This window comes from Oryza brachyantha, chromosome 4, assembly GCF_000231095.2.
Source record: "Oryza brachyantha chromosome 4, ObraRS2, whole genome shotgun sequence".
NCBI lineage: Eukaryota > Viridiplantae > Streptophyta > Magnoliopsida > Poales > Poaceae > Oryza > Oryza brachyantha.
Genome location: NC_023166.2, coordinates 7,839,055 through 7,855,137, shown reverse-complemented (window position 1 = coordinate 7,855,137; position 16,083 = coordinate 7,839,055). Strand labels below are relative to the sequence as shown.

Below are 16,083 nucleotides of genomic sequence, written 5' to 3'. Positions count from 1 at the left end.
TTGTTAGTAAATTACACCAGCAAAGAATCTTTGCCATGGGACGGCAATATGCTTCAGAGCGAGCAAAGCATCTTTGTCTGATCTTGTGCACACTAACTAAGAAATGTTACCGAAATTCTTTTAGAAAAATGTATACATCTATTTTAAATGGGAAGCTCATGTTCGTAGCGTACATGTCCGTAGCTTACTATAATTATTTTTTTAATGTTGTGGCAATGATATTTTGGTTTATTTATACATATTTTACTAATTTATGATGGTTATATATTAAAAATAATATAAATTAAATTAAATATTAATAAGTAAACACTGCAGTTCGACCGGTGCTGCAGACTACAAATAGGAGGATCGAAATCCAAGATCATCATTTCTGCTGGTGCTGCAAAGTTTGGTGACAACGAAATTTGACAAGCTTAAAACACTGAAATCATCGTTCCTGGCCAAGGTATTGTCTGTCTGCAAAGACGGTTATAGATTTCTCTTTGTCAATGCAAAAGCCAACTTAGAGAAATTTTACAAACAATTAGTATCCCAGTTCTGATGTAAGATTTTCTAGTATTGGCTAAATTCATATGGAAGCTAATAATTATAGACATATATATAAACAATATACATTGATCAATAGATTATATATGAATCTAGGTTTAGGAAATGGAGGGAGTAAATAATCTGTTGAGATGTCATAAAAAAAAAGTTCACCAGTCCTCTTCACTATCTTCCTCTGAATAAAATTTTGATTTAGATCTAGCTCTTTTCTTGGAAATATCTTTGTTTACGTTGGTGGCATGTATATTTACAGATAATGGTTTTGGAGCCTTTGTTCTGCGGTCAAATTCTCTTGTACAGATGTATCCTGCAGATATCATAACACAATAAATAAAGTTATTAGTAAGAAAAGTTACATGTAATTCTGACAATTTCGTCCCTCTTTTAAAATTATGACAACACGAGAAAGAATATTAAGACAACAAAAGAAAATGTACCTCGATTATAGAAGTGATGAAGTCCCTCCATTGTTTGACCTGATCATGTCATTAGTTAGTTACTGCCTGTAACAATTGTTCATCATATTATTTCAGATTAAATGATGAGATACCTTTGGTGACTGAATGTATTGAAGCACCGAAGTGTACGGTACATGTCTGAAACTGAAGCTGAAGCTGCACTATCAAATCCCTACTTATTTCTATGGGTGAACGGCTGGACGAATGATCTGAAAAAACCTACAAAAAAAAAGAGATAATGGTGTATTTGATTCATCAGTATCAAGAAACTTTATTATGTGAGCGTCAGTATCAGCAAAAGAAAATTATTGTGGTAACAGGAAGAAAATGATGCACCTCGTTCTCTTGAAAATAGGTTCCATTCAATGGGAATATCCCTCTGTTTGCCGTTCGACTAGGTATCTGTTCATCAACAGAAATTGAAAAGAAATTATTTCAAACGAAAGAAAATATTTGGAATTTCTATTAGCCCTCACGAATTTCTAATGAACCAATTGGTATTTTTTTCATCAAGACTCTACAATTATCAAGTGTCAAAGAAAATGGGATCACAAATACTTACCAGAATTGTAACCTTCGCGTAACGATCATCGAAACTACGAACTACCAGTAGATAAGGATTTCGGTCATCAGGGTCCCTTGGATCGAACTAGAAAAAATATCATCAAAGTTTAACCAAGTTTAGTTTGATAAGAGAGTAAAAACTTACTTCACTGCTCAATATAAAAATATAAAATGTTGTAAGCAATTCCTAACCTTGCTCAAGATAAGATGGTCGTCTGGAATGACATATCTGTAAAAAAAGCAATAATGCAAAACCAGAATATCAGAGCCCAGCCATTAAAAATATCCTAGTGTAATCAAGTGAAGTATTTTACATCACAAAGAAAAGGAGGCAATGTTACCTCACACTACTAGCAGTAGCAGCAGTAATAGTATCGTAAATTTAAATCTATGTATTTTTTAATAAGTACATATAAAAAATTATTTAAAACTTTGGTAATATATATTTACCAATTCATCTATTTTAACATGATATATAACACACAAATTTATCGCAATGTTATATATTTTAATTCTTATTTTACCCCTATAAAATTTATAGGACATCTACTAGTATAATATAATCAGAGCATTTGGATCTTAAGTAACGAACGACTCACAATTATTTGGGGTATGTTAAAAAAAATCCCAAAAAAAGGAGCAAAATTTTTCATCGTACGCAGTGTACTCTGTTCGCAGAGAGAATTTCCTCTGGTTTGGAGTTGGCTTGGCCTGAGGATTGATTCGAATGATCTCATTCCCAGGTGTAGCTCCTGCTTGCCTTGTGTTCGAGGTGAGATTCAGAGAGCGAAGGTCTACCTCCATGTCGTAATCTCGGGCTACATCTTCGATATCATCACCATCATCATCGTCATCGAAGAAATTGAGCTCATCCTCGTCATCTTCATCGCTGATTTCTCCCTGCACATTCAGCGGACTTGGTGGAATCTCAACAGTGGGTTCAGAGCAATGCCTGCCCTGTGTATTTTGGCCGTTTTCGATCAGGAATTGCTGCATCTGTTCTGAACTTGTTCTGAAAATCAGGTCACCTAGCTTTGCTGGGTCCATGCCTGCTTCCTTTGCTGCGTACTGCTGGCTGAACTCTGGGAGAGCAAGCACGGCCCTAGGAAAATAAAAACATATCGCTGTGTGATCTTTTTGAAGAGAACAAAAAAACACTGATGAACAGCAAGTTCAGATGCTAATAACCATTCCCTCCGTTTCGCAATGTAAGACTTTCTAGCTCTGTCTAAATTCATATGGATGCTAATAAATTTAGACATATATATAAATTATATACATTCATCGATCGATGAATTTAGGAAAGTCTTACGATATGAAACGGGATCGTAAAACGGGGTAGTAGAATAGAAAGAAGCAAACTCTCTGCTACACTGCTTCGAATGTTGTTTAATCATAATGAAACATGCTAGCTCTTTTCTATGTAAATTAGAGAGAACACGACATGGAAATTTCTGTGGTCCTTGAGATATTACTAAACAAAATTCTTATAGTATAAAATATACTAGACTAATTTTTAGCCCAAAATGTTGGTCCCTGGAGAGAACTGGTAATTGGAGGTACTAAATTTTTATATTGTTGGAAAAAAAGGATGGAAAAATGCTCTTGGATATACTAAACATCTTATTTGTGTACACCCAGTTTGGATGTGTAGGCTAGAATTATATACTCGTTTCATTCTATATTATAAGATTTTTTGAGTTTGTCTAGATTCATGCATGTATTAATGTATATGTTTTATATATGTGTCTAAATTTATTAGCACATGAAATATCAGAAAAGGTTTATAATGCGGAGCGGGGGGAATATAATCTATTTTCAGAAAAGAAATGTAAACTTTTGTGGTGCTTGGTGTTACACATATATCAAACATGACATTTCTCATATTTAGGTCAGCTTGTTTTCACTTAGAATTATTAGAGTATGGATTATTGAGCTAGATTACTGTAAACTGGATTATTAGAAGCTAAAGTATGTAATAGATGACAAGGTGGTAATTATTTTTAAAGTATAGAAGGGTATTAGGTATTTACCTACCCAATAATAAGCTGGTCAATAGATTATAATAATCTATCATAATAATTTATTTATTTGTTTCACGTTATTTATGATAATCTAGATTGTAATAGTTGAAACATCTGTTTGGTTAACTTCTCGACCAAAATGCAACTACATATCACCAGCACATGGTTCATAGATCTTATATATTAGAACAACCATACCTTCCTAACTGACTTTTGTAGTATTTGCAGTCAGAGGTGAATGGGCAGGCTCCACAATTTGGTTTTACTTTTTTACATATTGCCTGCCATGACAAATAAACCACCACCATCAAAATACTGAGAAACAAAATTAAGAATAAATTTTTTCTCCATACCTTTCCAAAAGTTATCATCTGACAATGCAACTCGTACCTGTTTGTGTGGTGGTATGTTAGACAAATTTGATAAAAAAAATACTACAAATGATATACACTCAGGCATCACCCTAATGTAGAGAACTTACTCTTTTTCTGAAGAAATATTACACATCAAGGGATCAAGATATGTCTGGATATCGGCCATGACAGGGTAACTTCAAACCAGGAGATGATGAAGTTCATTAGGGCAAAAAATTAATTTGGAATATACATGTAAATGTGCCTCAAGAAAATCAACACAAGGAATGAATCTTACTGTGCCACCCTATGGAACTCCTCAGAATTAGGTAGAGGTTGGAGTGGCACCCATCCTAGCCTTGTCACTATGCGAGCAACGTTTGTATCCACCAGAAAAAATTATAGGAAGCTGTTAAAACTTTTCGATCATAATTGCAGATTAACAGGAGGAGAAACCATGTGATTTCAGATGAGGTAGCTTGCCGGGAATGTTCTGTGTCTCAGAGATAAGAGGCGGATGCAGCCATCACTTTTAGTTCCAAGGCCATTTATACTAAGTAGGTATCTCCTGAAGGACCAACAAGAAACTGTGAATAATTGTCACCAAATTTCACAGACAAAAACAAAAGAATGTGTGTTTATTCGTTAGTTTGTTTCACTGATTATATAATAGAACCCCTACAGTATATAATGTTTATAGTATAGCAAAGTATTCAGACATTTATCCTTACCTGGCCTTTGCACGAGGGATGAATCTCAGCCATTCAAGGTCAATGCATCCATGATCTCTTTTTAAACGAATTAGGAAAGCCTGCATGAAAAAAAAGGAAAATTTGAAAGATCAGAGCAGTGCTTCCATGTAGTCTGAATATACACAAAGTGCACTCTAGATGAAAATAAGGAGAAAGAACAAGTATGCTGAAATCATTCAGCTGGGACAGAGTACCATACCATGATTCTGAATGCAATCAGGGAATGCTGTCCCCTGTCCTTGACGCAGTCTAGAACACCGGCCATGGGCGCGTTCATCAGGGCCTCCCAATCGACCATGTCAGGAGCATCGTCGTCAACCTTGCTGTACCCTCGATCGACGGCTTCCTGACGGAGAGAGTCCCACTCGGAGGTGTCCTTGAGGAAGAATGCGGTGAACGACCCCTCCTTCTCTTTCTTCCCGCGGATCTTCTCGGCCGTCGACTGTCCGAAGCTGTTGCTCATCACCTCCATCACGTCATTCTGGGTCCATTTCGATATCTCGCCGCTTCGTAATGCCGACAGGAGCGCGTCGAGATCATCGTCCTTCTTCTTCTGCTTTTCATCCTTCTTCTTCTTCTTCTTCTTCTTCTTTTCAGATTGTTGGCTAGCATCAGATTGGTGTTCGATAGCATCACCTGCAGGTTCAGGTTCAGGTTCAGGTTCAGCCACACATGTTTCAGAACAGCCACTGCATGGTGATGGTGTTGTGCTCTGAAGATGAGCGTGGCATTGCTCGTGGTGACCGTCAGTTAGCAGCAGAGGAGCACTATCTGCATTTCGAGCGACATTGCTGCTGTTCTTGGGAGGGAACTTGGAAGCCATGGTCATGAAAACGTTGCTGCAAACGTACAGGAAGGCAATTAGGGAATGTTCAGACCGAATTGAACAGATTTGGGTAACCTTTCATTTTGGATTTTTTTTGGTTTTGGTACCTCGACATGTTGTCTGTGACATTCTGGGTCAGAAACGTGCCGACTACAGAAGTCACCACCGATCCTCCCCATTCAGAAAACTTTCTGTCACCTGTGCAATGCAACAAATTGAACCATTTTTGTCATTTACAAAAAAATTACCTTGTATTTCATTCCTAAAATGCGTCAAATTACAAAGTAACAAATTTTAAACAGAGGCGAAACTTTCTCTTATAATTCATTCTAAAAATGCATCAAATCACATAAATAACTGCAGGTACAACTGTCATTAATAACGGGTCTTAGGGGAGAAAAGACAGGAGAGATTAACGCCCTTGCGACGGTTAAACAGGCTACAAGAGGGTGGAAAAAGTTGATAAAAATAATTGTAATGGTTAGAATCCTTGTTGTACATAACTGTCAATAAATGAATACGGTCTCAGAAACTATTCCAGCCACTATATTTGAACGTGCTCTAGCAAACTACTCTCTCCTTTTTTTTTTACTTAACATCATTAACTTTTTTACAGTATATAACCATTCGTTTTATTTAAAAATTTTATACAAATATATAAAACTATAAGTCATATTTAAAACTTAAAGTGTATTAGTAAAACATGAAATTATAATAACTTAAATTATAATTATGTATGTTTTTAATCAAAAGAATGGTAAAATATAGATAAAAAATAAACGGCGTCAAATAAAACCAACCTGACGGAGTATAAAAAGAGACCAAATTTTGACTTATATTTTATTAAAAAAATGCGTCAAATCAAAAATTTTATATGGAAGTTAAGAAATTAAATCGAATGGTACGAAACGAAAGATGATGAGAGGAGGTCCAGATGCATGGTTACCGATAATGATACGCACGTTGCGCATGAAGTGATCGACCTTCGCCTCGAACTCCCGGCGGCGCTCGTCCCACTCGGGGCCGCCGGGGACGTCGTCGGGCTTCTCGGCGCCGACGAGCGTCTCCTCCCACCGCATCAGCTCGCCATGCGCCGCCCTCCACCCGGCGTCGAGGCCGACCACGAGGCTGACGCCGGGAGGCACCCTGCTGAGCACGAGCCGCTCGGTGGCCCACCGCGGCACGTACAGCCGCACCGCCGCCGTTGCGGGGTCGCGGACGACCAGCGCCCCCGGGAGGGCCTCGTCGGCGGCGGCGGAGCCGGAGGCACGCTTCGGCCTGTACGGCACCAGGATGAGCTTGTCCACCGTCGTCGGTTTCTTGGGCTTCTTCTTGACCTGGGTAGCGCCGGCGCCGCTGAGGTTGTGGCCGACGGCGACGATGGCGGTGGAGGTGGGCGGTGGGTTTTCCGGCGTCGGCGGTGGCGTGCTGCCGGGGAGTTCTGCCGTCTGTTCTTGTTGCACCGGTGGCGTGCTGGGTGGTTCTTGTTTCACCTGCGGTTCTTCGGACAGTTCGCCGGCCAAGTTGAGCTCGATGAGGTATCTTAGGTTATCCATCAGATTGGCTCTGCAGGAGTTGGGCGGGTCCTCGCGTTCCGGCGGCCCGCGCTCGCCGTCGACGTCGAGCCTACGCCGCACCGGCCTCCCACCGACGACGCCGCCTCCGCCGTCGACGGCTTTCCGCTTCTTCCGCGCTGCTGCAGCCGCCGCCTTCGCGAGGGCCCTCTGCTTTCTCCGGGCGACTCTCTCGAGGGCCTTCTGCCTCCTCCGCGCGGCCCTCTCGCCGGCCTTCTGCTTCCTCCGGGCGGCTCTCTCCGCCGCCGCGGCCACCCGCTTGACTACCCTTGCGGCGGCGCTCGCCCGCTGCGTCGTGGCAGCATGCTTGGCCAGCCGCAGCCGCGGCTTGCCCTTCTGCGAAGGGCGCTTCCTCCACGTGGACCGAGGACGCGTCGGTTCCGTCTCCGTCTCCGCCGCCATCATCGGAGGCGTCGCCGGAGGCGGAGGTGGCGGTGTCGTCGTCGTCGCAGCGGCAGATGTATCGTGGGACATGGTGGTTCGGTTGAAAAAGAGTGCGTGGAAAGCGACAGATGAGAAAAGAGGATGCGGATGGATGATCGCCGGCAACGACGGCGCCGGAGACGGCCGGAGAAGCCCGGGAGTACGAGATTGATCTAGTTGGAAGCAGTTTTTTAAGCATACCGGTCGACATCCATCCGTTGTTTGCATATCATCTAAATACTCATTAGAAATATAAAAGTAAATTAATAATATAGATTAATATGAGTTATATCTTTTTACAAACATGTAAGTTTAAATTCAATTTCTACAAGTTGTAACAAAAATAACAAAAATAATTATGAATATACGTATATTTAGTTTCAGTTTAGTTTGTTTTTTTTGCTACAACTCGTAGAAGTTAAATTTAAAATTGCATGTATGTGAAGTGATATAAATAATATTAATTTATCTTATCAATTTTTTTCATATTTTTTATAACTATTTAGATGACATACAAGTACACGGGTGAACATCTATCCGTGTGCTAAAAAAATATATAGAAAAGGATGGGGGGATTTATTCTTTCCAGGTGGCTGAAAAGTTCTTCCAGTTGACGTTGGAACTAGTTCGGTGAAAACAAAATATCCGTTCGTACTTTAGTCGACCATACCATTGATTTACTATCACCTGATTTTTGACTATTTGTCTAATTAAAAACTTCCATAATTATTATTTATTTTGTTACCATTGAATTTATTACTAAATTTATTGTAGTTATGATTCATACACATATATTTGCATAAAGTTTTCAAATACTATCTCCGTCCCTAAATATTTGATGCCATTGACTTTTTTATAAACGTTTGACTATTCGTCTTATTCTATTTTTTTTTGTCAAATATGTAAAACTATATATATACATAAAAGTATATTTAACAATAAATAAAATGATATAAAAATAAATAATAATTATGTAAATTTTTGAATAAGACAAATAGTCAAACGTGTATAAAAAAGTCAACGTCGTTAAATATTTAGGGAAGGAGGGAGTACTAAGTATTGACAAATGTGTGTCAAAAATCAATGGTATATCTATTAAACCTCAGAGGGAGTACTATGTCACGAAGTTCTAATTCTATGTGTCTTGATACCACAAATGAATCGTCATTATGGTCTGGTCATGTTGAAAAAATTGAAAATTATCATATAAATCTATAAGACATAAAGTGTATGATATAAAAGTGATAATATAAGTTTTGATTATTTTCTTAAATAATAAAGTAAATTCTACATAACCACATGTATTATGACTTATGTCACTGACATAACACAAATATTGTGATCTTAAGATTTTACAGAAATCGTTCCCCTATGTATGTTGAATACACATTTGCCTCAAGAAATTTCATCCTATATAGTGTCCATGGAATTTTTAATTACTAATTTCTTAATATAAGTTGTTACTTAAATTATTGACAATGCATAATATTATTTTAAATGTTCAATTTACGTGATATTTAGATAAAGTGGGTTATGTGAAACCTGTGGACCATAAAACTTGTGGTCACATGCTAAACAATATAATAGTTGTTGTCAGCTAATGCCTAATGGTTATTCTTTGGTTAGTTCGAAGGACTATGGAGCCCTACCTGATCAATGTACGTCACCCAAATCTAGTTAGTTCGGCTGCAAAGTTATTTGTATTTAGAATAGTAAAAAAACTAATTTCTATGCATTAACAGAGTTTTTCACTTAGGTTGATTAGAAATTATGCTTGAAGTAGGAATATATTAAGTTAAACTGAACCAAAACAGAAAAGATTTAGTCGTATATTCAGTGCTACATCAATTATTTTATCTCGTATATACTGCAATTAATTAGTTGCATAACTTTTCATATTTTACTATTTGTTGTTTCCACACTACATAAGTATTTTTTTTAAAATACAACCCTCCTATTTCCATTGGTACATACTCGACGCGTATAGATCACCTACTCACGTTCTTTAGATAAACTCATACCAATTACAGTTAAACATGGGAAGATAGAAAAGATTGAACATAATACAAAGTAGTCGACAATATTACGAGTATAGATGAGCGAAGTCGGCGGCGAGAGGAGAAGCCCGACCGGTTGTCCCTGTCGTGTACGAGAGAGGGAGAGAAAGAAGAAAGGAAAGATACTATGTTTACGAGATTGATCTCATTACATTATTACATTCAACAAAGAAGGGTGGGGCCATTTGCTCTTTTCAGTTGGCTCAAAAGTTCTTGTAGATGACATTGGAACTACTTCGTTCAAAACAAAATATCCGTCTTTATTTTAATAGATGATTTGTCTTATTAAAAACTTACATAATTATTATTTAGTTTACTGTGATTGTGTTTTTTACTAAATTCATTTTAATTATGATTTATATTTATGTATATTTACATAAAATTTTTAAATAAAAAGAAATTGTAAAATGTGTGTTGACGCTGAAAATAACAACAATGTGTCACACATGTAGGCCTGGGAGTTACTCTAAGACCACTACAGTGCAAGACTTAATTCTTAGATTCGCTGTGCGTGCCAGTCAATTTGATACTGTAATTGACAAAATATAACATGGAGAAACAGTTAAACCCAAAATCACTATCGGCTGGATAGCCATACCATTTCAAAACCCTAGCCGATGAACTAAACGATCGGCTTTACAGGAATTTCACAGTAATGGATAATAATATGCCCAATCGACTGAATCAGAAGTATATAGGATAATCAACAGATAGCCTAATCAACCAGCTAATCTTGAGAGATCGGACCTAACCAAGACGGTATTAAGATTAACTAGCCAATCGGACCAATCTAGTTCTTATCGCACACATAGTCATCACCCGATAGGGAGCTAAACATGAATTCAAGGTAAATTGAACTGATACAGTAATTACTAGTACAAAATAATAATAACCAAGCATACATATACTCACGCTAGACCTAGAAGATCGGACCTAACGAAGATAGTTCAAGTCTAAACGTGATTATGCATAAAAATAGTAAAGTATTGCAGCAGACGTGCGATTAGATATCAAACCGATATAATCCGCCGATCGGACGAGTTCCTATAACCAGATCGAACTAAACATACGTAGATCGGACTTAACCAAGACAGTATGCAGTCGAGCACGATATAGTTATAGAAAACATGAAGATCAACAAGTTTAATAAGTAAACCGACGAACTACTTAGGATAATGCTGGCTAGAGCTCCAGCAATAAGCTTCTCATGAGCACTCAATCCAATCTGATGATAGAAGCTCATATTAACAGATCGAATAAAGGAACTCGCAAATATTGAGGACTAACTAAAATAAAATTTCAAATTTTAATCGCCAATATTGAGGGTGATTGGTTTCATTTTTATCAACAAATATCTTGAACAACAGATTATAAATTCTAATACCCAATCTTATAATGACATAAATAAATTTTGATAACATAGTAATAATGGTTTTATGGTAAATTTTTATTTTTAATTTATAAAGAAAGTTTATGGATATATATTTTTTATTTATGTAGGAAGTCTAGCTATTAAGTCTACTTTTCATGTATAAAATTTATGAATAGAATATTTTGTATGTATAGGGTCCCTGATTATCACCTTTTAATTAACTTTTAAGTAGATATCTATCCTATAGTGCACCAACAGGATTTACCCATTGAACAAATCCAACAGCTAATATCATCTACTTCAGATCGAAAGGTTCATGTTCAATCAACCCTCCTCTCTTTTGCGGGTTCCGCAAATCATGCCTACATTGCGTTAAACTCTCTTTCTATGTACCCTATAGAGTGCACCAACAGGATTTACTCATTGGACAAATCCAACGGTTGATATCATCTGCTTCAGATCGAACGATTCACGTTCAATCAACCCTCCTTCCTTTTGTGGGTTCCACAAATCACGCCTATATTGCGTTAAACTCTCCTTCTATTTACCGACTCATAAAATCATGCGACTATCCATCTATCCTCCCTATATCAAACTTAACGCATTAAATCTCGGTCAAATATAGATCCAAAATTCAACGTGTCATAAAAAGGCTGGATATAGATTTCTTATAGTCCATTTACTAATAATGAATCAAATAAATAAATAAATATATATATATATATATATATATATATATATATATATATATATAAACACGAATGGTCAACCTTAGACCCCTAAATCAACGGGGTTAAATAAAAATAGGCCGGATATGAACTAAATGTTATATCATATATATATATATATCCTATAGAAAGTAGTGTGTAGTGTGCTTAAAAAAGCAAGCTTAAATATAACCCGCAAAAATGAAAGCTCGCTTTGATTGAGTACTCTTGTTGGCTTGTTCAGTTCTTCTCATCTGCCTCGGTAACTAGGTGCTTTTAAGCTACTCTTGTTGACAATTTCCTTTCGTTTGATAGTCGGATCTTTTTTTTTTTTTTAAGAAATCAAGCCTTCCTCCTTAGCCTTGAACAGCGGCATCTCCTCTGTAAACTGGATCTCTTCACTTAGGTTAAACAACCGAATCTCCTAGCTCTCGATCAAACCCATATCCCAATCGACATCCGGATATATATATATATATATATTTGAGTTTACAGTACTAAATAATGAGAGATATTTTTTACACAGCGGTATCTGTAATACTTTATTTTATATGAATTAGAAAATAGATCCTAATTGTTGAGGTCCTATGAGATATGTCTTAATAGCATGTTGGATGGTACACATATACTATGAAATTTATTTGGTTGAATATGACTATAGGTAGATAACATTGTGTAATGTCTTAAACATAAACTTTATTTCAATCCTTTAATTTTTATTATTAAATACCACCATACGTTAGCACTTGTATGTTTGATATGACTTGAATCGAGTTAAGATATGTAATTAGACCTATTTTGAGAAAATTAGTTTAACTAACAAAATTAAATAATGTAAGAATGAAAATATTATAACACCGTGACGTTAGTACGGGTGTATTGCTAGTTGTTTTAACTGTCTTAGGATTATATAAATATAACATTAAACATTGAGTAAAAATTGTTGGTTAGAGGGTATGTTGCTATCAAATAGAAAATTGATTTCCTTATAATATTTTTACTATTTGAATTTTTAAGCATGTAAGGTCACTTCCTATTGTAGTCTTAACGAAACCTAATTAGACATGCTAATTGCCTAATTACGTGACGCTATCATGCTAGCCATATTTTACAGGTTGCAAGATATATATGTCAATATGTTTCTGTAGTTGTTCAGCTAGCTCTCGTGGATAATCTTATACTGCATATTTTTCAGCATGCGAACATTCGCGTAGTATATCCAAGTGATTAACCAACGTAAAGTATAGTTTGTGAACGCTCACGCTTCAGTAAGACGTGCGAATCTGCAGGACCAGACGAACAGGCATTGTTTCTTTGTGTGAGACATGGCACATAAATTCAGGAAATTGTTTGTTTTATTTTGCATCTCCATGTAGATGAGAGTTTGTGGATACCAAGTTTACACAAATAAAGTTTGTGCACACAAAATTACACACATAAAGTTTTTATGTATAAACTATATATTATGTTTATACATAAAAAGATATATGTCGATATATTTTGGTGGGTTTCTATTAAAATACAATTTTTATTACAAAAGAAATAATTTTTTTATTTACTAGCTGAAATATCTGTGCTTTGCAAAGAATAAAAACATATTATGTTATTTCTAGAATAAATAGAAAAATATTTTTCATGAAATATGTGACCATATTTTTTATACAGAAAATATCCATATTTCCATCTAGATTTGATTGATTTTTAATATTATGTAGTTAAGAGGGTAAATTGTAAAAATGCAATGAGAGTAGGTGGTGGCACCACTAGAGGCTTGTATAGTATTCTCCTGTTTCATAATGTAAGATATTTGACTTTTTGTTTGTAATGTTTGATCATTTGTCTTATTTAAAAAATTATAGAAAATATCATTTATTTTGCTTGTGACTTACTTTATTATCAAAAACTTTAAACACAACTTGTTATATTTTATATTTATACTAAATTTTTAAATAAGACGAATGGTCAAACATTGCAAAAAAAAATCAAACATATTGTATTATGAAACGAAGGTAGTAGTAAAGAATATAATCTAGTAAATATTTTTTTAATAAAACATTTGGAATACAAAACATAAATAAATACATGCATCCTAGCCTACGACGTCATATATCTTTCTTTGACCGTAGTTCGCAGGAAAGATAATGGAAAAAAGCCGTTCCAATTCTCGAGGATAAGTGACGTGACCATCCACGTAGGGGTGGGACTCGGGCCGTGCTATCATGAAAGCTTCCGAGCTTGGGCGACGCTTGGACTCGAACTCAGCTCATTTGTCAGCTTTATTCGTATCTTTGCACATTTTTGCTTATTCGTACCGTTGTTCTTTGCAAATACTAAGCCCATGCAAGCATTTCACATCATTTACGGTTCAAAATATTATGTTGGAGGTCAGCTATACGAGTATATTATATCATCATCAAATAGACGAGTATATTATATCATCATCAAATATTATTTTCACAATATATTCATATCTCTACAATATGTAAATATACTCGTACATCACGCAGTAAAGTGCAGTCTACTCCCTCCATTTTAACTTAGATTCATCTATGTATTAATGTATATATTTTATATATGTGCCTAGATTTATTAACACACATATAAATTTAGGTAAGGTTAAAAAGTTATATACTGTGGAACAAAGAGAATAGTATTTATATATTGTTTCTAACAGGGACCATTGATGGAAGATCCAGTAGCAAAAACCTGGTGACTGAAATTTGTCTCTTTTTTGTGCTGGTTATTTTAAAGTACCCGCATATTATTATTGTTCACATCTTTTTTAAAAGAAAAATTTCTAGAGGACCAAACCAATCTATCTTTTGTCTACGAATTGAACTGTGAAAAATTAGCCAATAGCCATACCTGCACGGCGTGTAGAAATAGCTTTCGAAAATTTCAAAAGGCTGTCCATGCATGACGTATTGCATACGTGGTTGCAAGTCAGCTAAACTCGATCACAAGAGCATGCGCATTAAATTCGTCACTTTGATTGATTGCAATATTGTGTTCGAAAAAGTCGTCTGAATGACGCCGACAAACAAAGCAGGATGGCTGGTCAGATGGCACCACCCCAGTCCCATAGCTTGAGATTATTAGTGCGTACCCATCATAACTAGGAGTACGGCGGTGTTATTTACTCTATAAAATAAAATAAATTATCTAATTTCTTTATAACTAGCTAATAATATAATCGGTAAAATGAAATATAGAATTAAAAATCTATTATACTTTATTACTGAATATTTTTGCAAAAAATTACTTCACTAGTCATTCAGAAAAAGTATGTGTAAAAGACAAAGAAATAATGTAGAACATAACATTATACCATCTTTTATATTTCGGTGTAGTTTACACGAAGGAAGAAATAAGTGGAGCATAGGTATGTTTTGATTAACACTGAATTAAATTTGGTTGGCAGCAATCGTATTCACTCAAGAATACGATTACTAAACTATGGTAAGCACATATCGACTCATGTATTCTCACTCGTATATTTTTGGTGAGCTCCGCTTCAAATTTAATAAAGTAAATTTTATTTATAAGATTTCAAAATTAACAATTATTTATTTAGTTTTAACTAGAGTCAGGCATAAATTATCCTTGAACCAGGGGACATCCATCCCTTATTTAAATAATTTTGAACGTGCACTCGATCGCTAATTATTATTTACAATATAATATAACACCAACCAGTGACTACAAAGAAGAAATGGCCTTACCGATTGAAATTTTCTATTCGAATTAAGGTAAAAGAAAAAAAAATAAAGAACACCAGCGGGGCCATTTCGCACGCGGTGGTTTGCGCGGCCGTCTAGCCGCCGCCATTGTTGCACCGGTACACCGACTTGCAGCCCCTGCCGGTGTACGATCCCCCGCGTGCCGGGCACGCCTGGGGGCAGGCCGCCCGGTCGGGCTTGAGCGCCGCCGCGCCGACGGTGGCGGCGAGGATGCGCCGGTGCAGCTCCATGTCCACCCCGAGCTCCGCCGCGACGGCGTCCTCCACCCTCGTCGTCGACGTCATCAGGTGCCGCACGGCGTCGTCGACGTTGCCGCGGTGGCCTCCTCCCTTGCTGCCGGCGAGAACGACGACCCTCATGTCGCCGGCGACCGGGGTGGCGGCGAGCGCAGTCGCGGCGGCGAGGAGGAGGAGGAGAAGAGAGGTGAGCATCCTCGTGTGATCCATGCTCTCTGACTCTCCGTTTCCTGATGCCTGTGGGTTGGTATTGTTGCGGTGGAATCCCAGTAAGATGAAGCAGCAGCTTATAAAAGTTGGAGGTTTGGTACATTGGCCGGTAAATTCGATGGACCCACTTGGATATATTTGTCTCGCTGTGTACACCGCTCCCGTTTCCGTTTATGCTTATAAATCAAATTTTAAATTTTAAATATTAAATTTAAAGTTGACTTTAGTGTTTTCATTGATG

The 16,083-nt window shown here is 36.8% G+C and overlaps 2 protein-coding genes across 2 annotated transcripts; both read right to left on the bottom strand.

The window, feature by feature from the left end:
* Positions 1-659: 659 nt before the first annotated feature.
* On the bottom strand, positions 660-7,499 carry LOC102704700 (DNA glycosylase/AP lyase ROS1-like). The gene is made up of 18 exons (XM_040523053.1): positions 6,897-7,499; positions 6,470-6,860; positions 5,631-5,721; positions 5,308-5,536; positions 4,897-5,178; positions 4,677-4,756; positions 4,430-4,513; positions 4,244-4,336; positions 4,074-4,142; positions 3,946-3,982; positions 3,791-3,873; positions 2,227-2,670; positions 1,761-1,797; positions 1,567-1,653; positions 1,341-1,406; positions 1,097-1,223; positions 984-1,022; positions 660-853 (listed from the first exon to the last, which is right to left on the bottom strand). The coding sequence occupies exons 1-18, from the start codon at positions 7,497-7,499 to the stop codon at positions 696-698; spliced, it is 3,000 nt and encodes a 999-aa protein (XP_040378987.1). The 3' UTR covers positions 660-695.
* Positions 7,500-15,260: 7,761 nt separating this feature from the next.
* On the bottom strand, positions 15,261-15,879 carry LOC121054301. Its single transcript, XM_040523711.1, has one exon. It carries the CDS (start codon positions 15,840-15,842, stop codon positions 15,471-15,473), a length of 372 nt encoding a protein of 123 aa, XP_040379645.1. The 5' UTR covers positions 15,843-15,879; the 3' UTR covers positions 15,261-15,470.
* Between the last annotated feature and the right edge of the window lie 204 nt (positions 15,880-16,083).

What these genes read in the sequence shown, in the direction of transcription:
- LOC102704700 (XM_040523053.1), bottom strand. Translation starts at nt 7,499, where the DNA reads ATGGCGGCGGAGACGGAGACGGAACCGACGCGTCCTCGGTCCACGTGG. An exon ending in ATCCCTCGTGCAAAGGCCAG is followed by an intron (nt 4,514 to 4,676) that starts GTAAGGATAAAT and finishes TTGGTCCTTCAG; the next exon opens with GAGATACCTACTTAGTATAA. An exon ending in AGATGATAACTTTTGGAAAG is followed by an intron (nt 3,874 to 3,945) that starts GTATGGAGAAAA and finishes TTGTCATGGCAG; the next exon opens with GCAATATGTAAAAAAGTAAA.
- LOC121054301 (XM_040523711.1), bottom strand. Translation starts at nt 15,842, where the DNA reads ATGGATCACACGAGGATGCTCACCTCTCTTCTCCTCCTCCTCCTCGCC.